The sequence below is a fragment of the Colossoma macropomum genome, unplaced genomic scaffold (genome assembly GCF_904425465.1).
Source record: "Colossoma macropomum unplaced genomic scaffold, Colossoma_macropomum, whole genome shotgun sequence".
Lineage (NCBI taxonomy): Eukaryota > Metazoa > Chordata > Actinopteri > Characiformes > Serrasalmidae > Colossoma > Colossoma macropomum.
Window position 1 is genome coordinate 11757412 of NW_023494791.1, and position 25344 is coordinate 11782755.

The 25344-nt window shown below is 40.4% G+C and overlaps 1 protein-coding gene across 2 annotated transcripts; it reads left to right on the forward strand.

Moving 5' to 3' along the window:
* The first annotated feature begins 2734 nt into the window (after window positions 1–2734).
* Window positions 2735–24103, forward strand: trim8a (tripartite motif containing 8a). 2 transcript variants are annotated; one of them, XM_036573885.1, is made up of 7 exons: window positions 2735–4520; window positions 4855–5472; window positions 16528–16623; window positions 19059–19292; window positions 19609–19640; window positions 19752–19867; window positions 21951–24103. In XM_036573885.1, the coding sequence occupies exons 2-7, from the start codon at window positions 4879–4881 to the stop codon at window positions 22592–22594; spliced, it is 1716 nt and encodes a 571-aa protein (XP_036429778.1). In that variant the 5' UTR covers window positions 2735–4520; window positions 4855–4878; the 3' UTR covers window positions 22595–24103. The 2 variants fall into 2 exon arrangements, with proteins under 2 accessions (XP_036429778.1, XP_036429777.1); XM_036573884.1 differs by having other exon boundaries at window positions 2735–5472.
* The last annotated feature ends 1241 nt before the right edge of the window (window positions 24104–25344 follow it).

Consider the following 25344-nt stretch of genomic DNA (forward strand, 5'->3'; position numbering starts at 1 on the left):
CCACTCACAACAAGCCAGTGAATTTGCCTTTTCTGTCCTTTTCAAAAACATAGTCATTTATCACTTCATTTTGAAAGGAAATACTAAACACTTGGTTACTTGTTAAAGAAGCATGCTGTAAGAAATGGCGTGGGGTTTTGCAAGAACAGATTATAGCTGCTTGTCTGTGTAGTGTGAAAATGAACAGAGATGGCCAACTGTTACCATCACAAACCTGCTTCTCATGTGAAGGAAAGCACACTAATGAATCAAACTACAACAAAGCCAACCATTTCAGCTGATGAATTCCTGAACTGTAAGGTTTGGTTTAAATTGCCCTCGTAGGTGAAACACACTAGTGCCTATTTGAAGCTGTTGTAAGCACACACTATCTCTCTTTATATAATTTGATAATGTTGTTAGTTATGAGACTCTTCCTCTATACCAAAGTCAGTATTTAACTAGCATTCTCCTGTATAGGGTGCATAGGTGATCTAAAGCGCATTTTGCCATGACCTTCCTGATTCCCTTAATCAACATATTATGGTTAACATTTCCACATGACATTCCTTTTTTGTTCCATGCCTCCGTGTAGATGTAAACTTAAAAAGTGTGAAGAGAGGATTATGTTGTTGCAAAGTACACTACTTCCTTTTTTTCTTCAAAATGTAAAATAGAGCTCAGTATGTGCATCATTTTTAAGAGATAAGTTTAAGAATAGTGCATTGTCTTTTATATTCAATTGAATCACTAAGCTGCCTGTGTTTGTTACCCATAAGTACATTAAAGTTTATTTACATAAATTTAATGTGTGGTTATGTTATTTTAATCTGCTGGTAGAGCACTGTTAGATCTGTCATGCATACTTTAACAATGGTTTAGTGTAAATCATACCATTTCTATATTTCGTGCCTTGCAGAATGGACATTTCCCCTGCATCCCAAGTGAGTTTTTATTCAGCAGGTGGTGTGGCAGCTCTGAGCCAATGAAAACTGCAATTTTAACATGTCCTACTGAAGATGAAAGATGAAGATGAAATTTTTTTTCTGGCCAACGAATAAGAGTTATTTTGCAAGTACTGACAGAAAAGCATGTTACAATGTACAAAACCCCTAAGCAGTGTGGAAGAGCCCCTAAGCAGTGTGGAAGACTGAAAATCTAAATTTCAGTCAATTTTTTTTTCATCAGACAAACTGTTTAAATGTTTCATTCAAAATTCCAGGTCTAAATGTACACCATGCTTATCTGCCTATTTAAAAACACCTTTCAAGCATGCATACTTTTGACTATGTAAGTTAATTAAACTTTATTTTCAGAGCACTTTTCAAAAAGGTGAATTTCACTATAATTGTAGTCATATTGCAAAATTAAGACTGTGTGCCAAAATATCAGAACAAATTATTCTTTCTTGCTGTGAATGTTCAGCCAGACGCAGTGTCCAGTAAAAGCACCAGTAAGAACTGAGTGAACCTGGTTTTTCTCCTTCTTTCTTTTGTGTGTGTGTGTGTATATATATATATATATATATATATATATATATATATATATATATATATATATATATACACCGATCAGGCATAATGTTATGACCACCAAAAACTCCAGCAGCACTGATCCACTCAGACCAGCGCAACACACACTAACACACCACCACCACGCATTCACTGTTGTCATTCAGTTCATACTGGTGCTTTTACTGGATACTATATAAATGAATAGAGCATATATATATATATATATATATATATATATATATATATATATATATATATGCTCTATTCATTTATATATATATATATATATATATATATATATATGCTCTATTCATTTATATATATATATATATATATATATATATACACACACACACACACACACACACACACACACATATATATATATATATATATTGCTGACAGAACTGTGGCCCTCTAGTCATAACAGCTTGGCTGATATTGCAAATACTGATGCTGCTGTTTGCAGTCGCAATTATTTCTGTAATATGACTGCCTTTTTGGAGATGTAACAAGTGAAAAAAACCAAGTGTGCCATAAATAAGACCTTACTTACACCCAGTGACACAGCACATCATTAGAGAACTGAAAATTGACTACAAACGATAAGTAGAGGGAAGGCACACACCGCCAGTAAGAGTATTATGCAAATCTTCTAGATTGCATTTTTGAAAACTACGTGATAATGGCCTAGTATGTAGGGGTTATCCAATATGACCTGACCAGCAGTAACTATCTGGTGGGGACCACGGACATTTTCATATCGACCATGGAGTTTCCCCTTTAAATGGAAAGCCTCGTTGCTCCCATAGCCAAATTCACGGCACCAACACAAACCAAAATTATAAACAAACGTACAGAATATAGGCAAAAAAGGTTGGATCTTATACGTCTGAGACGTAAATGAGATACTGATTTACTCTAGAGAGGGGCCCACGACACACATCTTTACACCTAACACACAGTTAAATGTGTAGCCTGACTGCTACGTAGGCAAACTCTGTGTCACCAACCGAACTGGAAATGCTAAACAGTGTCTTCCAACTTGTGTAACCTGGGCAAACACGCATCAAGATCCCGCAAAAAACACTGCTAATACTGCAACTCAGCGCTTTCGTTTTGAGAAAAGATGCTTACGCGTGAAGGACTTGCCCTTTTAAGCACGGCTCCTCCCCCCATTCTAAACCCCGCCCTCTGAAATGTAGCAGGTCCGTGGCGGATCACGTGACGGAGGACGGGGGTGTAAATGTGAACTGTATCCTGAGTTGCAGTCCTGTGCCTGCATTCCTCTCATCAAGGATTTGCTTGAAAGAGAGAAAAAAAGAAATCATAAATAATAACACAGACGCAGACTGGAGTACAGCGCAGATCCGCCGGACGCCTGGAGGACTTACCGCTTCACAAACACGCCTTTTTAAAACGGACGATCGCCGAAACGCTCGGATATTTCCAGGCTTTAACTGACAGAGCTTCAGAAAAGGACTACACAGATGAGAAGAAAAATAAACAGATACGTCGTTTTAAATGCGCTTTAAACAGGAAAACAAGATGGCTGATGACAGTAAACGATAACAAGGACAAAACGATATCGTCCCCTTTAAGAACGAGGAAGGTATCTGGATATAATACATCAATATTTTAAGCGAGTTTAGCTCGAACAAAAAAAAAAAAGCTCGACTATTTTTAACTAAAAGAAGAATGAAGGCAGAGCAGGGCTATCAAAGCAGGGCAGGTGAGCGCTGTGAGTGACTAACCATGGGAAGGCTGAATGTCTCGGAAAAGCCTTTAACGTTTAACGACTACAGATAGCGAGAGAACAGCCTAAAACTCAGTTAGATAAAAACGAGACTCGTATGAACACTCGTAAGCGTGAGCTGTAGACAAAAAAAAAGCTTCAGGAAAGCGCTGCCAAAATGCGCATGAAGGTTTCAGGCGTTTATACTGAAATCGCATCGCGACTGTAGAATGTGTCGGCAGTTTGTTCTTGTTTCAGCGACCGACTTCCTTATAATTACGAACTGGATAAAAACAAGCAGTGCTGCGTTTTTTTTATCTTACGAGTGAGATAAAGGAGCACTTCTCCCACAGGCTAATATTTCATCGCACCGTGTGCAGCATTCAGATACACAGTAGGCCTGTTATAAAGCCGGGGCAAATGTCATATGCTGTGGGCTCAGCTCTAAATTCGTATGTGATTTTCTGAGAGGGGCTTTCGGTACTTTCTGCTGCGGGGCTGCTCGTTTCCCACCGTTTCAAACAGGATTTGGAGATATTTCTGAACTCCGGGCACGGACAGCGGGGGTCACATGCGAGTTTAAACTTTGTAAATGATTATGCATGCCTCGTTTACATTTACAGACTGACCCCGTTTTAGGAGCAACGGTTTAGACTATGCAGTAGTGGACAATACAGATTTAGTAACACTGCCAACTTCCAGCGCATCGTTCACTGACATTGTAGACGCACTGAGGGATATTTTAGTTGTTTGATTTCACTCCAGGCGTCAGACTGGGAGGTTAAACTGCTGTGAACTTATACTGAACGCGCTTTAGTGACGCATTCAGAACGTTCAACAACTTTCCATACATTCTTCTTCCCTTTGGTGGTGTATTTATCATTTGACGTCACAGTCGACTGGAATGTCAGGGTTCTGTTCTGCGCACTTTGGTTCTAATCTAATAAGCACAAACACAAACACGCAGCCAGAAGGACGTTTCTCCTCGGAGCGTAGTCGCCTTCGTGACTTGGGGAGCCACGTACGTCTCCGGTTTGCTCTCTTACAAACCAGCGCAGGTTTGCAGTAACACGCTCGGCGCAATCGCGTTGCAACATCAGGATTACTGATTTCTTGCTGTGCTGCGGAATTTGATTGCTGACAACTTGGAGAAGAAGGGGCGGAAGAGGCGCTCCCTTTGGCATGTTCACGTTCATGGAGGCTCTTCAGCAGCTGCTTCTTCTCACTTCTACGCCTGTGTGGACTACCAGAGCCACACGCCAAGTTGTATAGAAGGGGCTACAAGAATGACTGTAAGGGTGCATCAAACTCGAGGCTCGTTTTAAAGCACTTTTTTTTTGGTTTTTGTTTCAAAGGATAGCTATCCCTGCTGAAAAAGGACCATTAGAAACCATTAGGATTAAACCCTAAAGGTTTTGCTTTCTAATGCGAACTGGCTTAATGGTTTCCAATAGTTTCCAGTAGAAAAGCTTTAGATCTCATTGGGAAGCCATTCAATACATTTAGAATCAGCCACTGGTCACCTGCTAAACCGTTACATTGTGATAGCCACCCATACAAAACATAGCAAAAGCATCAGAAAACCATCAGAAACTCTTAATGGTTTCTATGGGTTTTTTTCATCAGGGATAATTGACCCAACAGGCCTGGATGTCTACCCAAACGGCTGAGATGGCTGAGAACTGGAAAAACTGTTTCGAGGAGGAGCTGATCTGCCCGATCTGCCTGCATGTGTTTGTGGAGCCCATCCAGCTGCCCTGCAAACACAACTTCTGCCGCGGGTGTATAAGCGAGGCGTGGGCCAAAGACACGGGGCTGGTGCGATGCCCGGAGTGCAACCACGCCTACAACCAGAAGCCAAACCTGGAGAAAAACATCAAGCTGACTAACATCGTGGAGAAGTTCAACGCGCTGAACGCCGAGAAAGCCCCGGCGGTGCTGCAGTGCATCCTGTGCAGGCGGGGACCTCCTCTCCCGGCGCAGAAAGTGTGCCTCCGCTGCAACGCGCCTTGCTGCCAGTCGCACATCCAGACGCACCTCCAGCAGCCCTCCCCGAACCCCGGGCACCTGCTGGTGGACGCCGAGGATGTGCGGGCCTGGAGCTGCCCGCAGCACGATGAATACAGACTGTATCACTGCGACGCGGAACAGGTGGCCGTCTGCCAGTACTGCTGCTTCTCCAGATGTGCGGCGAGCCACGGCCATGCAGTCTGCGACGTGGAAGTACGACGAAATGAAATGAGGGTGAGTAGAGCGGTCAGTCTGCAGTTCTCCAAATGTTCTTGGCTTAAGTGTGGGTCATTCTGCGTCAGGACCTTCCACTGCAGAAGGCCAGCCTAGGGATCCAGACTGGTACACTCTTAAAAAAGATGGTTCTTCAAGGGTAATGGTTTTGTTTAGAACCACAAGTTCCATATAGAACCATTTCATGCTTAAAAATGCATGGTGAAATGGTTCTTCAGATTGATGGAGAATGTGTTATATATGGTTCTATCTGGAACCAGAAAGGGTTCTGCTATTGTCACGGTGTCAAGCTTGTGTAGCAATAGAGGAACATTTTTGGTGCTATACAGAACCATATACAACACATTCTCCATCGATCAGAAGGACCACTTCACCCAGCAGAGAACCATTTAAGCATGAACTGGTTCTATACAGAACTTATGGTTCGAAACAGAAGCATTGCCTTTACTAAAGAACCCTTGAAGAACCATCTTTTCTTAAGAGAGTGGCTTAATGCACCAAGTGCAAGTGCACTTTTCTGACCAAGACTCTGACAAGGCAAAGCTGGGGATAAAACCTGAGGGTTTTATCTGAGGGGTTGATGCTTTTGACTGAACTAGTCCTTTAAGTAAACCAGACCTACTTGGCTTTCTGACTCAAGGAGCCTCTGAGCTCAGCTAAGCAGGGAGTTAATATCAGATAATAAAGATGAGCCTTTTATCCACACTGATGTGGCTACTGCATTTCACGTGTTAATGCAAAGTTTTTAGCTCGCAGGTATGTTATGAAATATGGGAAGTGAGTACAAACAGTTCAACAACATGGACCTGAGGAAAGTGTGCTTTTAAATGAAGCTGCATTGTTTCGCTTTCAGGTGCATCAGAGTGATGCAGGGAAGGTAGTAGCTAGCTAGCTAGCCATTTCACCTCTGCAAATAAGCTAGTCAAAGCTGATAATATCTGATTTAAATAGCAAATATCTAGGATAAATACATATAGAAGGCAGTGAAGACACCACACTGTCAGTTAAATTGATATACAGGGATCACAACTTTTGACTTACCATGCTAATTTAGCTATGCACGTTAGCTGGCGGTTGCCTCACTTGATGTTTTCATCCTTGTTAAGATGGAGCCGTCCAGCATAACCACGCCCTTAATTTAGCCCCACCCACATATTCTTTGGTTGCAACTGTTGCTGGCTTTTATAGAACATTGGCAAAATCCTCATTCAGTCTTAAACAGAATACAACCGCTTTTATTAAAAATCCTTCATAAACCAATAGCAGAGATGTAAACAAAGTCATGTAGGGTGGTTTGATGTGAAAATTACTCGACTCAGTGTCTTTCCAGTGGAGGTGATGGGACGCAGGGTCACAATACGACACAAATACAGCCATTTTATTTACTATCCAAAAACACCAGTGCACCTACACGTGTCTTCTGAGTTTTATATGCAGTGTTGATAATGGTGAAATAGTGGTAAATCTTAAGTGGTAAAGACATAACTTTTTGGGGTACTGTTTTTCATTACCACGCCCTTCATGTACTTTTCTGCCATGAATGGATTTTAAAAATGCAAAAGTGTCTTAGACATCTGGCAACTTGTTAGTAATCATTTATTGTAATAACTTTCTATGTTGTAGTTTTTAGAGGCATTAAACGCTTCAGACATCTGGTTCCCTTCACCACCACTGTGAACGATTCTGACCCGTTAAGTTTCTTAAGGATGTAGCATTTAAAAAGAGAACACTCTGAATAACTTTGTTCGTATGGTTTTGTTTTGTTTCTATAGAAATTTTAAGAAATCGGTGAAGGCACATTTTTTTCAAAACACCTTAATTCAGTGCATTATTCATTTCAAATTTATGTTTGTTTTGGATGCACATGATAGGGTGTGTTGTTAGGATAGTTCTTTTCTGATTAACCACAACAGCACAGTCCAGCTTGGTAGCATTTTAAACTGGAAACGTAATGTGTAATATGTAATGACTAAATGAACATTGTCATGGCCCAGTGAGAAGGATGTGCATGTATTGGACAAAAGTGAGTTATGCATTACAGTTACTGAATATGTGGGATTTTTGGAATTTTCCATAGTCCAACCTGGCAACAGTTGTTACCAAAGAATGCGTTTTCGGGCCGGGCATGGGTGTGTCATTTCGGATAATTGTGTTGAGGATAAGCTTGATTGGCTAGAAGCAGGACTTTTCTGATCGGAAACTCCACCCTCAAGCAATAACTATAAAAGGCCACTGCACCCCATAATGTTCCTTTAAAATAAAAACGTTTAGCTAGCGAGACACCCATTTTTCTGGTTAGTCAGGTTTTTAACTAGGCCATGGCTGATAATCTGATACCAAAGACAACTATAATGCAGACATGCAACATATTTTTTTGTCACAGCTGTGTAGCAAGAAAAATTAAGTCCTAACAAATGTAGGTCTATGTTTTTATTCAGCCATGATACGATGATGGATATGTAGACGATAAAAAGTAGCTAAGACACTCTGGAGAGTATGAGGACTGCATGGTGTTTCTGCAGCTGCCTCCCAAAGAATAATGAGCTGTTGTGAGGTGAGCTGCTGCTGGACTTGGCAGGGCCAACTCCTGGATGCGTGGAGGAATGCTTTTCAGATGGCCAATGTGTCATGGCTCCTAAGGCGGCCAAGACTCCGCAAATAGGGGTGGGGTGAGGTTGGGAGGGGGGCGAGCTTGCTTTACCCACAGCTGCTGTTGAAAGACACACACATCCCTCTGTTCTTTCTTTCACAAGTACATATATATATATAGAGAGAGTGACTCAAGCAGTCCCACAGTAGTCTCTGGCCCTCGTGTGGGGGATAGGATGTGAGTTCCAGGCTGAGGCAGGAAGGGTGTGACCCCAGTCCCCTCTCCCTCTCCTCCTCCCTCCAAACACAAGTGCCTTCTCTCTTCTTGGTTGGGGATGACATCATACGAGAGCCTCTGGAGGAAGTGGGGTTTGTGTTGCTGAGCCATTGCCCTCTCCCTATCTGTTTCTCCTCCATCTCCCTGTTTCACTGTGCTCCGTTTTGCAGCTAGCTGTAGTGGGAAGACGGCCAGGGTGAGAGTCAGGAAGGATGATTTAAAATCTGTGATCGACTGTGTTGCTCATAGACAATGTTGACAGTTTGCTCTTAACACAGGCACTTTGAGATGAAGTATGTTTTCAGGTTAAGGCAGTGTTATGAAGCAGTGATTAGAGAGCCAATCCACTATAAATTTGACCATTTCTCAATAGAGCCATTGTCATATTTTTTGGTAGGATTTTCAAAAGCTTATCTTTCAGTGTTGTTTTTTTTTTCTGTGGAAAGTTTCAGAATTTTTCCATTTCAGAAAATCATTTCTAGGGAATTTATATCAAATCTGCAAACAAGACAAGTCCAGACAGTGTTGCACTTGTAATAGTAAGGCAGTGCTGAATTTGGTTTGCTAAGCTTGAAGCTTAAGAATCACAGGTATTTATCAAAGGCAAGGCCTTGATGTCAAGTTGACAGTTTTGCCTGAACATGTAACACATCAGTACCTTTTTGGGGGAAGGTGGAGCATGCGTTATATACGAGTTGGTTCATTTCTTCAAGCAAATCAAATAACCACAAAGGTGTGACAAGGCTGTATTTTCTGCTGTGAGTCAAGTTTTCTTTTTCGTTGATGACACGCATATGGTGCTTGCCATCAGTCAGTTTCAGTCTCAGACTTACAGTGAAATTCTGCCAATTTCAAACATGATTACAGAATTCATGATGTCTGGAATGGAGACTATGAAATTATTGTTGTTTTCTGGCTGTGCTCAGCCCACCTAGTGGCATGTGGGAATTTGAAAGTAGTCTAAAGAAACACAATTTCTGACTCTTTTTTTTCTACTGAGCTTGAAGCTTGGAAATGAGCTGCCTTTTTGTTTGAATTAGAAGCAAAAGGCAAAATAGACCTAGCTCAGGTAAGAAAATAAGGAAGATGCAAAGGAGAAATCAGCAGGCGCACACAGGAAGTCTGAGCGTGTAAGCTCATCAGCCATGCAAACCGTGGCCTGTGTGACAGGGATTAAAGTAGACAAAGCTGCTGCTGCAGTGGACACAAATGTGTGGGAGCAGTTTGGGCTGTTTCATACGGACACTGACCGGGCTTTATTCTTGCTCAGATGGTTCACATATCATACATACATGTCATACCACCTCCATTTTCACTGCACGTTCCCCATGTGTGTCTCTGTTGGAACTGTGGAGAGTCCTCATGTGTTACTGTTCACACTTGTTTCATTTCTCAAGTGACCTCTTTAATTTTGTGTGCATGGGAAAAAGTAAATGCCATGAAATATTGAACGTTCTGTGTTCCTTGAAGTCCTCCCTGAACTTCATGGTCAATTTCATTTTCATCTCAGTTTTAGAATGTTTAGTTGAGGTTACTAGTGCTGGCTGATATATCATCTGTACTGGTATATCGGTATTGGTGTTGGAAAATGATATTGATTTTTAGTTTTAGCTGTTTAGATCAATTCCAAGGATTATAGTCAGCTCCATAATTATTGGCATCCTTAGTAAAGATGGGCAAAAATGATCTTGAAATAATGTCTTACACAGTCTTACACAGAAACCTTAGAAAATATCTAATCTTTAATTTAAGTAAATTTGTTGAAGAAACCAAGATGTCTTACCAAACTAAGTACACTTTTTAAGAAAACTATGTGTCCCAATAATTGGCACCCCTACTATTTTTCACCTGAGTACCAGGAACTTTTAAGTGGCCATGCACCCAGACCTTTTATGTAGCTGGGCAATCTGACAATACATATCCTTATTGTGATACATATCATCATATCATCATATACTTGTAGAACACTGACCAACGGCATGTTCCTTTATAAATGGAACAAAATTAGTCCCATTTAACTGGATTTACTGAAACACAATATGTGAAATATTGAATAAAAATCATTTCACAGTTCACAGTTTTTGATAGCTTTTTGTTAATGTAGCACTACTGGTTCTTTTTTTCTCTGTTCCAACTGATTAAATGTCTGAACAAATGAATGTTGTGTATTGTGAACATTTCTTGAAGTGTCATGATATATTTTTGCCCACCTCTAGGTATAAATATGAAGTAACACAGAGGCCAAATTCTCTTAGTCATTCATCAACATGAGAAAGATTAGAGAATACTCAAATGAAATATGATAAAAGTATGATGATCTTCATAAATCAAATAATGGCAAAAAAACAGCTATAAGCCTGAAAATGTCCATATCCACTGTTAGCGCAGTAGTTTAAGTACTTGAAGTTTAAAACAACCAGAGCTGTAGTAAACCTGCCTGAACAGGGATATTTCGCCCTTAATCACAGTAAGGATTATGGCCAAAGAGGAAACATTTCTCCAAGCATCACAGTTGCAGATTTTCAGAATACAGTAGCATTTTGGGGCCACCAAGTCTCCAAAACTACAATTAGACACTATTTGCATGTGGACAAAGTATTTGTGAGACATGCCGAAAGAAGGTCTTTTCTAAACACAAACATAACTGCCTGGAGTAGGCAGTACTGATACTTTGGCTGGAACAGGGTTCTATGAGATGAGACAAAAATAGAGCTTTTTGGCAGTAGCTGCTCAAGGTGTGTTTGGTGTAAAAATGATGGGTACAGAAAAGAACCTCATCCCCACTATTGAGTATGGTGGAGGATCTGTGATGTTTTGGGCCTGTTTTTCCTCCAAAGGCTCTGGGAACCTTGTTAGGATACATGGCATCATGGACTCCAAAAAGTAACAAGAGATTTTAAATGAAAATCTGGCTGCCTCTGCTAAGAAGCTAAAACTGGATCTTGGTTGAATCTTCCAGCAGCACAGTGATCCAAAACATACATCCAAATCCACAAGAAAATGGTACAGTGACCACAGAATCAAGCTAGGACCCTGGGGGATTTGGCGAAATTCTGTATTAAGGAGTGGTCTTAGATTCCTTGTTTTGTATTCACCAATCTCAATCTCATCAAGCATTATAGGAGAAGATTCAGTGCTGTTATGTAGGCAAAAGGAAGTTACACAAAGTGCTAAATGAAGAGGTGTCAATAATTGTGACATGAATCTGCATTTAAAGGTTAGTTTTTTCTCATATTTTCAGTGTGAGACTGAGCTAGTTAACCAAAAATATATTTTATCATGTCTCTAAATCCATAACAACATGATGCTCGATGTCCCTTTTGACATGCTGGAAGAAATTCACTATTTAAGTGTCAAATTCCATACATAAAATAACACAAAGCAGCCCAACTGATACAAACTATGTCAGATTTGTGAGACCCTTTGTAGCCTGGAGTACCATCACTCAGGAAGTATAGGTTCATTCATTTTTATTAACACAAACTTAAATATTATCTGTTGCTATTATGCCTAGGACTAGATATTGACATTAATTACTTTTGTTATTGATAAAATTATTTCAGTAGCATAGAGTATCAAAACATTGTGTCATTCCACACAAAATTTCAATGCCTAAGTAGTCAGTCTTGTCTGGATCTGTTAGCCAAAAAACATGCTAAAGTCTTCTGATACACCCTGGACAGGTCGCCAGTCCATCGCAGGGCAGACAGACAGACATACACACACATTCACACCTAGGGGCAGTTTAGCATGACCAATTGGCCTGCATGTTTTTGGACTGTGGGAGGAAACCGGAGTACCCAGAGGAAACCCATGCAGAGAACATGCAAACTCCACATAGAGATGACCCTGGTCGCCCGGCCGGGAATCGAACCCAGGCCACCCAGGCTACCCACTGCGCCACCGTGCCGCCCTGTCTTCTGATCTAAATTATAAAATTAATATAAATTTTTATATTTAAAAGAAGGTATTGAAACAAGTGTCATTAAACAATTGGTGTCAAACACACCAAACTCGTCAAACTATGTCTTCATGGACCTTGCTTTGTGGACAGTGGCATAGTCATGCTAGAACAGGTAAGAGCCTTTCCCAAACTGTTGCCAAAAAAGTTGGAAGGATATAATTGTCTAGTATTTGTATGCTATAGTATTAACATTACCCTTCACTGGAACTAAGGGTCTAAGCCCAAACTCTGAAAAACAGCCCAAGCCCATTATCCCTCCTCCACCAAACTTTACTGTTGGCATTATGCATTCCGGTAGGAAGTGTTCTCCTGGCATCCGCCAAACCCCAGTTCATCCATCAGACTGCCAGATAGTAAAGCATGATTCATCACTCCAGACGCTTGGCATTGTGCATAGTGACCTTAGGCTTGTGTGCAGTTGCTCGGCCGTGGAAACCCATTCCGTTAAGCCCACGGCGCACGGTGTGCTGATGTTTCTTCCGCAGTTTGGAACTCTGTAGTTACTGATGCAGCAGAGGATAAACGATCACTATGCGCTATGTTCTTTAGCACTCTGCGCATCACTCTGTGAGTTTGCGTGGTTTACTGCTTTGTGGTTGAGCTATTGTTCCAAGATGCTTCCATTTCATAGTAATAGCACTTACAGTTGACCAGGGCAGATCTAGCAGGGCTTGTGGTGAAGGTGACATCCTGGGACAGTGCCATGTTCAAAGTCACTGAGCTCTTCAGTACAACCCATCTACTGTCTGTGTCTGTCTGTCTGTCTGTCTGTCTGTCTGTCTATGGAGTCTGCAAAGCTATGTGCTTGATTTTATACATCTGTTAGCAATGAGTGTGGCTGAAACACTTCAAGTCAATAATTAGAAGGGGTGTAAACATACTTTTGGCCATATAGTGTTCCATGATCTATGGATCCTGGATCCTAAATCAAGCCGCATCTCTCATGCGAAGCCCAAAAACAAACTTGAGCTATTTTGGATATATTATGAAAAAAAAACAGTTTATTGAAACAAAGTATTATGCTTGGAACAGTAGATGGATGGAGCTAATCAGAGGAACTATGGACAAGCCATTAAGAAGCCTAAGGATCTAAACAGAAGACAGGATGTTGTGGAGAAATTCTACCCATATGGTCACTAGAAGTCTGAATCAGCATTACAGCATTAGTAATAATAAAAATATTATTAAAAGCAATAGTGTTTGGAAAATATTGTGATATTGAATTTAACAGTACTGCAGAGCACTGACTGAATGTGTCCTTGCGAACAGGAACAGCTCATGTTTGATGTAGTTTCCATTTAGAATCTACTCTTAAAAGCTTTTGTCAATCCATGAATACACAGCGCACATGTCAGAGGCTGTAAGTCAGTTGAGCTGGCTGATCGATGGGATTCTTCCCACAGGCCTGCTGTTGTGAGGAGGAAGAGTCTGAAATGTGTTGACCTTTTCTTTAATTCTGCACTGGGCTCTGGACATGTGTTTTGAGCAGGCAGTCATGGTTACTATTCATTAGAGAAAAGTCAGGAAGTAGTGCTTTTTTCTCTAGTTTTCAGTGGTGTGCCATTCTCTCTCTGTATGAATGAATACAGTATAGAAAGTACTGTACAAGTGACAGTTCACTTTGTACACTCTATGTGGCTCAAGCTCCTTGCAGATATTCACAGTTCTTCAGAACATTGCATTGTAATGATGCATGAGCTTTTGTCTTTGCTCTGAGTGTACGTGGGTTGTTTTGAGTCACAGAGCACTCACTGACAAATTGCAGAAATAAATCAACTCTCTCCAGCATTTAGCTGTGAAATTCGCAGACACCACTCACACTGGCTCACGGAAACCAGATTATTCTGGTCTGTGCCTGAACTCTGGTGTACTTCAGCTTTAAAAGCAAAAAAAAAAAAACCCTACAAAATGGCTTCAAAAGGCCTTTCATTAGGATCTGCATCACTGCAATTAAAATGCTTATATTTATCATAAAGACAGGCATTTGCTGTTGGTTGTGTAAAACACTTTTTAGATGTTACCTTCAGCTTCACGAACAAAAGGAACACACAGAGCGTGTCTGCACATCTGTGAGGTTTTGAAATAGGAGGAACCAGCACAGATGGAAATACAGTATATGGATGCACTCGTCTGAACACCAACACTGGCAGCCTATTCTAACTGTAGAATGAAATTCACCCTCCTTTCAGAAAAGCACCTCCTTTAACTGCCGCTATGCGTGGTACCAGGAGAGCCGTAATTTGCTTTAACTTCCCGTCACAATCAGAGCGCATTTGTCATGTTCTTGGACTCGGCTATTGTTGAACTCATGATATACAATTTCCTGTGCTCAGTTTATGGTTGTTGAGTAACCGTTGACTAATTCTGATTCTGATACTGCTGCTGGCACCGGGCTTGGCTTGTGAGAGGAAATACGGCAGAGGTATCATTAATTTTTCTCAAGAGCCAAGGAAACAAAGCACAGAAATAGCTTTTGGTTTAGAATAATGTCTATCATTTATGTCCTGAATATTTTGCTAATGTGTGGATTCCTCAATAATAAGCATCAGCTGTTCTCAAAACCACTTTTTGTCCATGCAGCAACGAAAAGATTGGTATGATTTTCCTATGATGAGGTTTTCAGATGTAGTGCTTACAAACCTGCTGATGTTTCCCTTGTGAGAATTTATATTCAATAATTTGAAGACATGAAACTGAAAGTGGATATAAAATAATGATAGTAGTGAACAAATGAGGACAGGAACATAAACACACTATTCATATGTATAATAATTGGCCTAATAATATGTTATGTGAAGCATTTAACACCCACAGTGAGTACAATTTTGCAATACTAGACACACACAGGATAAGACTGGACAGTTTATTTAAGACAAGCATGACTTTCAGTTATGTTTTTATTGATACCTGCATATTCAGTGTTTTGTACTTTTCATTGTAGCGGTTTCTATTCTCACTTAAAGACTTTTAAAAGCATCGGTACAGTATCTGTATCCGTATTATATCAGGATATTAGCCCTGGCTTTATTTACTATCAGGTCAAAAAGAAAATCATTTATATCGCCCATCCCCTTTCAGAGGCCCCAGGAATGCGTCTTCCCGCACACGCTGCCTGGAAAAGCAGTGACCCTGCAGCCGTGACACATGCATTACGGGGCAGGGCCTGCCGCTCTGCACAACCAACATGACAATCTGTCATTGACACTGAAACCAGTGCAAACAAAGGGGGAGATACCAAGGGAACGAAGAGAGCGCAAGACAGCCAGACCCCCTCTCTGCTTCTTTCTTTCCTTCTCTTTCTCACTCTCTCTCGCCCTCTCTCGCCCTCTCTCTCTCTCTCTCTCTCTCTCTCTCTCTCTCTCTCTCTCTCTCTGTCTCTCTCTCTCTCTGCCAGTGTTCATGCTTATTTATGCAAACACACACGTGCATGCAAGGTTTGTTGTCATGACAGCTGTGTTCCCTTTTCCCAACCAAGGCTTACCTATTGCATGTACGGCATATTCGTTTATCAGACAAAAAATGAAGTGGCATTTTGTCTAGTGTTTTGTGGAGTCTTGCGTGGTTTTTAGGTACAATGTTTTCCCCTTAGCCATGGAGAGAGAGAGAGAGAGAGAGAGAGAGAGAGAGCGAGAGAGAGCACGAGAGAGAATGGAGGGGATTATAAAAGCCAGGCTTTGACAGGCTTTGATTTGGCTGGGGGATGGGGGATGCAGGGGGTTAGTGCCTTCTTCCGAATCCAATTTAAAACCCGTCCAGACATCTAATAGGGGGCAGAATCAGATGGGCAAATGTGCGTGTGTGCTCAAAAATGGAGGGTGATTCAGATTAATTAGTCTCATTGTTGGCAGCTTTTGTTTTTCTCATTTGCTGTAATATGGCTGCTGGAATTGGTTGTCATAGAGATGCTGAGACGGGCAGCGGGATATTGGAGGGTGTCTCTGCAGAAGTGACCGAAAATGCTGTGTTTATGTTAGGTCAGTTTTGCGAGGCTTTCCCTTGAGGATTGACCCCTTGCTGGCTGTGTATCTTATTCCCATCTATGAATGAAATGGATATTATTGGTATATACTGTTCATAGCAAATATGCAGTTTACTATACACCATATGTAAATTACACTTATGTGTATTGTTTATACCAAAATATCACTACAAGGATTTGTCTTATAAATGATTAACCTGAGGTTGACAGATCAAGTAAAGTGATAGTTTTCTCTCTGTCCTGCAGCAAATGCTGATGAAACAGCAGGATCGCATAGATGATCGAGTGCAAGACATAGAAGAGCAACTGTACAAGCTGGAGTCAGACAAACGGCAGGTGGAGGTAAAAAAAAAAGGACACACATACACAAAATGTATATTTCTGTCTCTGTCTGTCTCCTTATATACTTATGTTTAATGCATGTCTTGAGAAAGAATGTGATTACATATAAATGTCTGTGTGCGTGTGTGTGTGTGTGTATATATGTGCCATAACTTGTGAACAGGCAATATTTTATGCTTTAAATACAGCAACTAAACAGTAATTGTGCATGATAATGTGTGTTTGATGTGTTAATGTGTTTTATTTATTGAATATTTATTTTAAAAGTTATTTAACTGGGCTGTAAATGTTTATTTGCACAGAAAAACATATTAGAATAAATACAAATAATGTTAACACAATAAGTAATGATTTTATGTCTGCCAGTGTGTTTGTTTAACCTCCTCTCTTGACAGTCCAGTATTATTTGTAGTAATCATCCAATGCCTTATCAGTCCTTTATCAAAGGGTCAATATCAGAAAAACAGATTTTCTCACCTTTCTGAGATTTAAGAAAGATGTAGTGTTTCAACACTGTTACAAAGTTTCAAAAAGTGTAGTGGCCTCCAGTCTATATATGTCTATATATATATATATATATATATATATATATATATATATATATATATATATATATATATACACTAAGCTGTAAAAATGTTTGAAGTTTTTGTGATATTATGAAAACCAATAGATTTATCTATTCAGCCTATAGCAGTTTAACCCCACCCATTTATACTGAAGTTATAAGGAGTGTTTCAGCCCGGAGTGCTTTTTAAATGAGGCACAATACAGGGCAGCCAATCAGAGGGGGAGGTCATTTACATATATCTGTCTTAAAGAGACAGTAACAAAAACAGATCATGTAAAAATGAGTTATCATTACCATTACTGTTTTTTGGTATGTGAACCCACATATACATCATTAGTGGAAAAAAATGAAAAATAAGAAAAATGTTGGATATGGCCCCTTTAAGTGAAAACAGGTTTGCTGGTGGTGGAATTTAACAAACCCATGCAGTGGCTGGGGGCATTAAGGAGGTATCAGGAACATTGTTGTAGAAATTCTTGTTACTTTTTACTGCATTCATGTTTTTTGTATTTATTCTAACGTTATACTGTACAAGCAAAAAACAATTTCCTGCCCAGATAAATGGTTTTAAACAGTTTGCATACATGTCTAAGACTTTTGTCAAATTGTGTGGGTTTTCTAAGTAAAAATAAGTGAAAATAACACATCCTCTACAGAGACCAAACTTAAATATGACATTTTTCACAAAATTTAGTGCATAATTTCTGTTTATTTGCTATTGAATTTAAAATAATGGAAAAAATAACACATCTAAAATGTGCCATAACATTTGCAGAGTTTTTTTCCAATATGTTTAATTCAGTAGATAAAGAGTAATGCAGTAACTGGGCATTAAAATGTGTTCTCTATAGAGGATTTGTTAACTTATTTTCACTTTGAAAATCAACAAAACACGCATATGACTGTGTGTATGTATATAAACATAATATGTTGAGTAGAATAAGGCAGTTAGAAGAAGTTTGGTTCCTGTCTGGGTGCCCTCCTTGTTAAATATCATCATCAGATTTCATTTGAAAGATTGTTTAGAAAAAGGTGTTGGTTGGTAACCCTAAATACTAAATACTCACTGGATGAGAGGTTTGGAAATGGTTAAGCTAACACGCTGACACACACAAAATCACGGTATTATTTATTTCTTTATTTATATTTGTTCTAACGTTTGTATTTTCCTTCAAAAACTTACTGCCCAGATAAATAACTTCACATATCATTTTCTTTTTCAGTACTGTGTATAAATAATGTTTTAAAATGAAATGTACAGTCTTTGTGGCAAAGCCTTATCATTTTGTTTTTTCCCCAATCCTCTAATGTTATGTTTACTTGCATTCATCTTGGGGGGAAAAAATCTCTCTGTGTGTTTGGCTTGTTTTTGAGACTTTGAATAAAAAAAGTTAATACCAAGTACTATTGCATCGAGGAGAAGTGTGGTCAAATTCTGTTGTTCTCTGGGCTTAGGCAAAGCCTTTGAACCATCAAAGCTTTGTTCAGTTGCCAGCCCAACAAATACTTTTTCTTGCTATCAAAAGCACATCATTGTTTGTCATCTTTTTTGTGGCGTATTAAATGCAGTGTACTTTACTCATGAAAACAGTCATTTAATTGCTTTTCCCTTTTGCTTAAAAAGGAGTGAGATTATGAATGTAGGCCTAGTCTGATCTTCACTTCTTTTCAAAACAAGTACGTTCAGAGTCTTGAGAATAGCGTGGGATTGTGGGTGTATGTAAAACATCTTGGACCGTTTTCCCAGCAACAGATTAAGCTTAGTCTTGGCAAAACAACTTCTGACACCTCTTTGTGTCACGTTTTATGGATTTTTTTGGGTGAGCAGATGTACATGTGTGCTTAGATTTCGTGTTGTGTGCAGGATAAGGTGGAGCAGCTGAAGGAGGAGGTGCGCATGCAGTACCAGAAGATGCAGCAGCTCCTGGAGGAGGACCTGGGGAAGACGCTGGAGGTGCTGGAGAAGGCGCGCTCCAAATTCTGCCAGGAAAACTCCAGCCAGGTCCTGCAGCTCAACGAGCGGCGCCAGGAGGCCAAAAAACTGCTTAGCTCCGTTCAGGTGCTGTTTGACAAGGCTGATGATATCAACTTCATGAAGGTGAGACATCTTTTCTCTGTCCCTCGCTCACCCCCCTTCATTTTTTCCCTTCTTCTTTCTCTCACTCACTCTGCCTTGAGCTGTAAATCTCCCCCGCACACGCCAACGCCCACATGCTCGCATTCGCTTGCATAAATGCACAGTGTGAATGTGGCCATACCTGTGAGAAATACTTCAGCACAGCGTGTGTTTGTCACAAGATCTGAGCTTCCAGAATTTTTTTTTTTCTCCATGCACACGGACAAAGAGGCAGTCATGCAACAGCTTGTAGACTACTTGTCCTGTAATGCTTCTTCCTGTTCTATTTCTCTTCCAGAACACAAAATCTGTGAAAATACTCGTGGATAGGTAAGTCGTTCCTCACATATTAACATTTACAAAATGCCAGGAGGTGTATTTATGGTCAGATGTTATTTGATATTGCATAATGTCAGATGATCTGTCTTTTTCTTTTCACAGATCTCAGACATGTACGGGCAGTGCACTACCTCCTTACAAAGCAGGCCACCTTAACTCCAAAATCTTTCTCTCTGAGATTTCTAAAAAGGAAAAGAGCCTACGGAAAGTGCTGGAAGGTACATCATGCCTGGAAATCAGCTTTATACAAACTGCTTTGATCTCGTTCTAGACTCGTTCATGCTCCACTCACAAAAACGTTATGGAAAAAAATCCATTCCATCTAATGAAAAATTGTAGCATACAAAATAGAGATTTATAATATTTATTTTGTATGCATGTGGAAGGTCATACTATTAGAATAGGGTTTTTTTTGGGGGGGGGGCGGGGCATATGTAATTTCGCCCTGCCTTACAGCTACAGCAAGCATGCATGACTGAATCATCTCCCTACTTTATAGAGACTCTATGTAGGTTATCTTTTTCATCATCTAAAGATCTTCACCTTTGTTTCTCTCTCTGTTGCTGTCACCAAGTAGCTCGACTTTAGTCACGGAGCTTAAGGCAGCATATTGTCGCTCTTCCTGCTTTTTTCCATGATGATAATATATGGCAAGTACAACAAGGAAAATGTGAGTCAGTTCCTCAGAGCATTGGTCACTAACACTCCTCCTTGAGATCTACTTTCCTGCAGAGTCTAGTTCTAATCTGCATCTAACAGATTACCGCCCTACATACAAGACACTAATGTATCTGATTCAGCCAGTCAAGGACTTGTGGAAGTTAAATAGCTGGAGCAGGTATGAAAGATTGTGTTTGGAATGAGACGGAAGATCTCCAGGACTAGGGTTGGTGGCCACTGCCTTAGAGTAACCATGCTGCTATAGGTGTAGGTTATAGGAACGCTAAAACAGCTGAAGCCAGTGAATTTTCATCCTAGCCCATCAGTCAGATATTTATGCCCAAAACCCTGAGCCAGTATTACAGAAACTTCCTATCTTCAGTCCTAAGTTAAGATCTGACAAGGTCAGGATAGGATTTTTCACAAATTTGTATTACTGATGTAAATCCTATCTTAATTTAGGAATTATGTTTTATCTTACAGCGTCTTATCTCAAGTTAGGAAATCCTAAACTGCTTGAGGTCGATAATCAACTGTTATGTCTGTTACCAAGCAACCGGCGACAAGCACAGCTGAAATCTAAACACATAATCAAAATAATGTTTAAAATATTTAAAAATGTAAGTTACAGGGTGTCACGGCTCCTAATAAACAGCCACACATTCAACTCTGACCAGTTTTCATCAACTTTAATAAAGGTAATAAGAGCGGATGGTGACAATCATATCTGCAGTGTCAGAGATTTTTAAAGCACAGTGTTAAAAAAAAAAAACACTTTTGCAATATAAATAAATGTAACGTCATTATGCTGGTGAACTATGCTGCCTGTCACTGCCTAAAAACAATATAAACGGAAGTTTAAAACAGAAGTTAGGCCAACTAAAGTTAAGGCAGTATTTAGGAAATTTTGTCTAGTTAGGAAGCTGCTGTAATACTATTTTCTTACCTGGAGTTAGGATTAGATTATGAATTTAGGAACTGTTATTCTGTAATAGCTACTGTCCTAAATTCAGTCATAACTAAATTTGTCATGGTGACTAAACAGATTAGATAATATTTGAGTTAGGATTTTTTCTGTAATATGACCCCAAGATTATGCAAATAAAGCTTTACATGATTTATTTCCCACTATTACAAAATAAATATATTATTTGAAATGAACAGCGCCCCCTAAATTTAGGCATTTTGACAAAACACAGTTGTGCGCTACAGTTGAATGGGATTTTTGCCAGCGTTCAGTAGGGCTGTATTGCTTCCTTTGCATCTACTTGCAGGTTGCAAGCTGCCCGAAACAGTTTCTGTTACACAAAGCAATTCAAATGTAGTCAAAAGTGTATGCAGCGTACTAGTTAGCAAAATTGGTAGCTAATATTTTTCTCATATTGTATTACTGAGACTATTTAAAACCATGTATTGTATTGTTTAGCCTATATTTTCATCTTTATATATATATATTTTTTTTGCCAGTAGAGGAAAAAATGAATAACTTAAGTAGGTTGCGATACAGCAGGATAACAAAACAGAAAAAACACTGGTGCAAGCAGCCATTCAAACAGCTGTCTTGTTAACTATAGCTGGCTAGCTAATTAAAATAACTGTTTAGTTCTAATCTTGCCTTTGTCTCTGTGCTCCCGTGTCCAGCACCCTTCTCCACTCCTACACACTTCCTCCAGAGTGTTCCCGTCTACCCTTGTGGCGTCAACAGCTCAGCACCTGAGAAACGCAAGCACTCGACTGCCTTCCCTGAGAGCGGCGGTAACTTCCTGGACTCGTCCTCCTCCTCCTCCGGATCTGTGAGCAAACAGCAGTTTCTGGGTCCCAGTTCCAGCTCTGCCGATGGTCCGTCCTCCCAGCCGCCCACGATGGCTCCCTGCAGTTCAGCCCAGCACATTGTGGGCCTCGGTGGCAGCAGCAGCGCTGCTCCAGCTGCCCACCATTCCGGCTCGGTCTTCACTCCCTCGCACTACCCCAACGCCGGTTCTTCACAGCAGGCCGTGCTGCCGCAGTATGGTGGCCGCAAGATCCTCATGTGCACAGTGGATAACTGCTACTGCTCCAGCGTGCCCTCTGTATCAGGTCACCGCGGCCACACACCCTACCCGCGCTCAGGCTCTTTCCCCTGGACGCAGGAGTACTCGCACCCCCTGCCCTCCGCGCCATCCATGGCCCAGCCCCTGCAGAGCCTGTCCATGCGCGACTGGATCGACGCCTCGCAGAGCCACAGGCACCCTGAATTCTATGGGCTGTACAGCCAGTCTTCTACCAAACACTACGTCGCCAGTTAACCTTCCAGCAGCGTCAGGAGCACACTTTTGATTCCTCTCCATTTCCTTCTGTCTTTCTTTCACTCATTGACTCTTACTTTCTTTCTGTTGTTTTTTTTGTAAGGAAATGAATAACACAGTACATTGCAATGGCAAATTTTGGCACTTTGTCTCCTTTTATATTAGCCGACGCCAGTCGTGTCGCCTTCCCAACCACATATCTCATTATCTTCCATCTTAAGTCACAAAAAGCTTCTGAAATCCCTGTCTGCCCCTGTGTGGAGCTTCTTAAAAAAAGGGAATCTTTCTAAAGAACTTATGCGGTTGTGCTTTTAAAATTACAAACAGATCTTGGATAATTGCAGATGCTGCTGACCCAAAGCAGATAATGTTAGCCTGTAAATGGGGCCGGTTTAGAGCACTCTCCCTGCCCCCTCTTCCTGCCTTTAGGGTGTCTGGGGAGGAGGAAGCCTCTTTTCGTCATGAATTCGGCCTGTTGTTCACTGTGTAACTGTGGGAAAACACATCTCATTTGATACATTTACATGGTTTCTAAGCTCCTTGTTATTTTTATTAACACGAATGGTTGGTTAGTGGAAAGGTGTTGATGATTAAAGAAAAGAGGAGTAAAAAAAAGATAAGGGATGCCGTTGTTTTCATAACTCACTTCGACCGCAGCTCGAGTTAGTGTGTGGCTGGTTGCTCTAAGCCGAAACCACGTGTAACTTAACTCCATGCAGAGGGGCGGTGAGCTGGGATTGACCTCTTACTTAAATGCCTAAAAGGCAAGAGGATATGGTTGTTTTTCTATCATGTTTACAGTTACATATTCATATTTTTATGATTTGACAGGAGGTGGAGAAGGTTTTGTCTTAATTCTGTTCAGGAAGGAACACCCTAAAGGAATCAAAAAGCATAGTTACAGGTTCTAATCTTGGAAGGCTCCTCAAACAGCACTCACAGAAGGCACAGGCCTTTCATAGACTTCTCTGGACTTCTCATTCCAACTACTGCACCTGAAACATTCTTTCCTGGATTATGCTTCCTGTTGGGTATGGTTACTTCCTGCATCAAAGCACATGTAAGGCATGTTCCGGAGGATCAGTGACTGCACTCGCTCGTTGATCACATCTCCTTCTGCTTTAAAACCTTGTCAGCTCCGGTAGAGCCCATGGGTCTTTGTGGTCCCTGTGTGGCACTGATTGTCAAGAACATGCTGAAAATCTGTGGACTTCCTGTTTGTGGCTCTTAAGCAGTCCCAAGAAGCCTTTCCATGCACCCAGAACTCCAAGAGGCTAAACTGGGTCTGGCTATGAAAAATGGCTGTTGACATTTTTTCCATGTATTTTATACGAGAGAACAGCATGGACTGCTAAAGTTCTGAAATTCAGTTCATTGTGCTTCAAAAGAGTATTAAATGTTGGTTGAGAAACAAATGTATACAGTACAATCTTTTTGTACATATTTTGTGCAACACAAAAATTCTGGCTCTAATCTAAAAAAAATAAAACAGCAATTACTGGAGCCAGATCTGCGTGGTGTTCATGGGTCTGACTTCAATTCTCAGCACTAAATATGACATTTCATCATTTTGAAACATTATTAGACCTCATCATTTAGGCTCCATATATGTCTGCCTTGTTTTAACTGCACAAAGCTGCATGTTGCATACTGTTGATCTCCTTTTCCCCTCTGGATAATGGCTTTGTGCCACTACAAATGCTTAGCTGCACTTTAGACTCGCTGCAATCTTGAGGTATCTCCTTGACAACTTGTCCTTGAGCTGAAGCCTATTGTTTTCCTAGCAAAGCACATCACATGAATCAACAATGAATATTAGTCTTCTCTGTTCAGAGATATTCATATTTATGGTACTGTGCAAAAGATTTAGTCACATGAGAAAATTATAGTTAAAAAGTTATTGAACTGGTCAGTAAATGCTTATTTGCTCAGAAAAACACTAAAATTACAAATAATTACAGAACATATTAATAAAATGAGTAGTGATTTTGTCATTGTGTTCGTTTAAACGTTTTCAATCCTCGCCTCAGCAGCTCAGTATCAATTGAAGTTATCATCTAATACCTATTTTGGCTAATCAATACTTCATTTTGTAATACCAAGCGTGCTGGTGATGGACATTAATATATCTCTGCAGTGGCTGGGGGTGTTCAGGAGAAATCTGGAACCAAACCTTGTTCTTCAAACTAGCTCACAAGAAATTCTTGTTACTTTTTACTGTGTTTATTTGCATTTATTCTAATGATATATTGTGTTTTACAAGCACAAACACGCTTATTGCCAAGATAAACTGTTTTAAATAATGTGCTTAGATGCCTTTTGCACAGTACTATGTATATACCAGTGGCGAACCATGACTCGTAGAGCTAAGGCTTCAGTTTGGGCCATAAATGTCAAAACTCAGTCAATAAACAAGGCATGAAGGACCTCTACGATACTGCTAATTTTTTCTAGAACCCTTATGAAGATTTAGTAGTATGTTAATGCTGAACTAATAGTGATTCACATGAACATTTTTTGGCCATTCCAGATTAAACACAGACATTTGAAGCTTGTAAAATACATTCCAAGTTTTATTTGAAGCTTGTGACAGGCATATTAACATAGAGTTTGCCTTGTAGCAGTTTTACAGTGATTCTTTCAGAGGCCTGCTGCCGTCTTCCCTCTGGCTAAAGCACATTGGTCCAAGCTACCACATCCACTTGCAGTCAGGGACGTATCTAGGACTTCCATAAGAGACATTGTTTCCT

Coding starts and splice junctions, on each gene's coding strand:
- trim8a (XM_036573884.1), top strand. CDS start 4,879: ATGTCTACCCAAACGGCTGAGATGGCTGAGAACTGGAAAAACTGTTTC. Junction 19,293..19,608: donor ATGATATCAACTTCATGAAG/GTGAGACATCTT, acceptor TTTCTCTTCCAG/AACACAAAATCTGTGAAAAT. Junction 19,868..21,950: donor CCTACGGAAAGTGCTGGAAG/GTACATCATGCC, acceptor TCCCGTGTCCAG/CACCCTTCTCCACTCCTACA.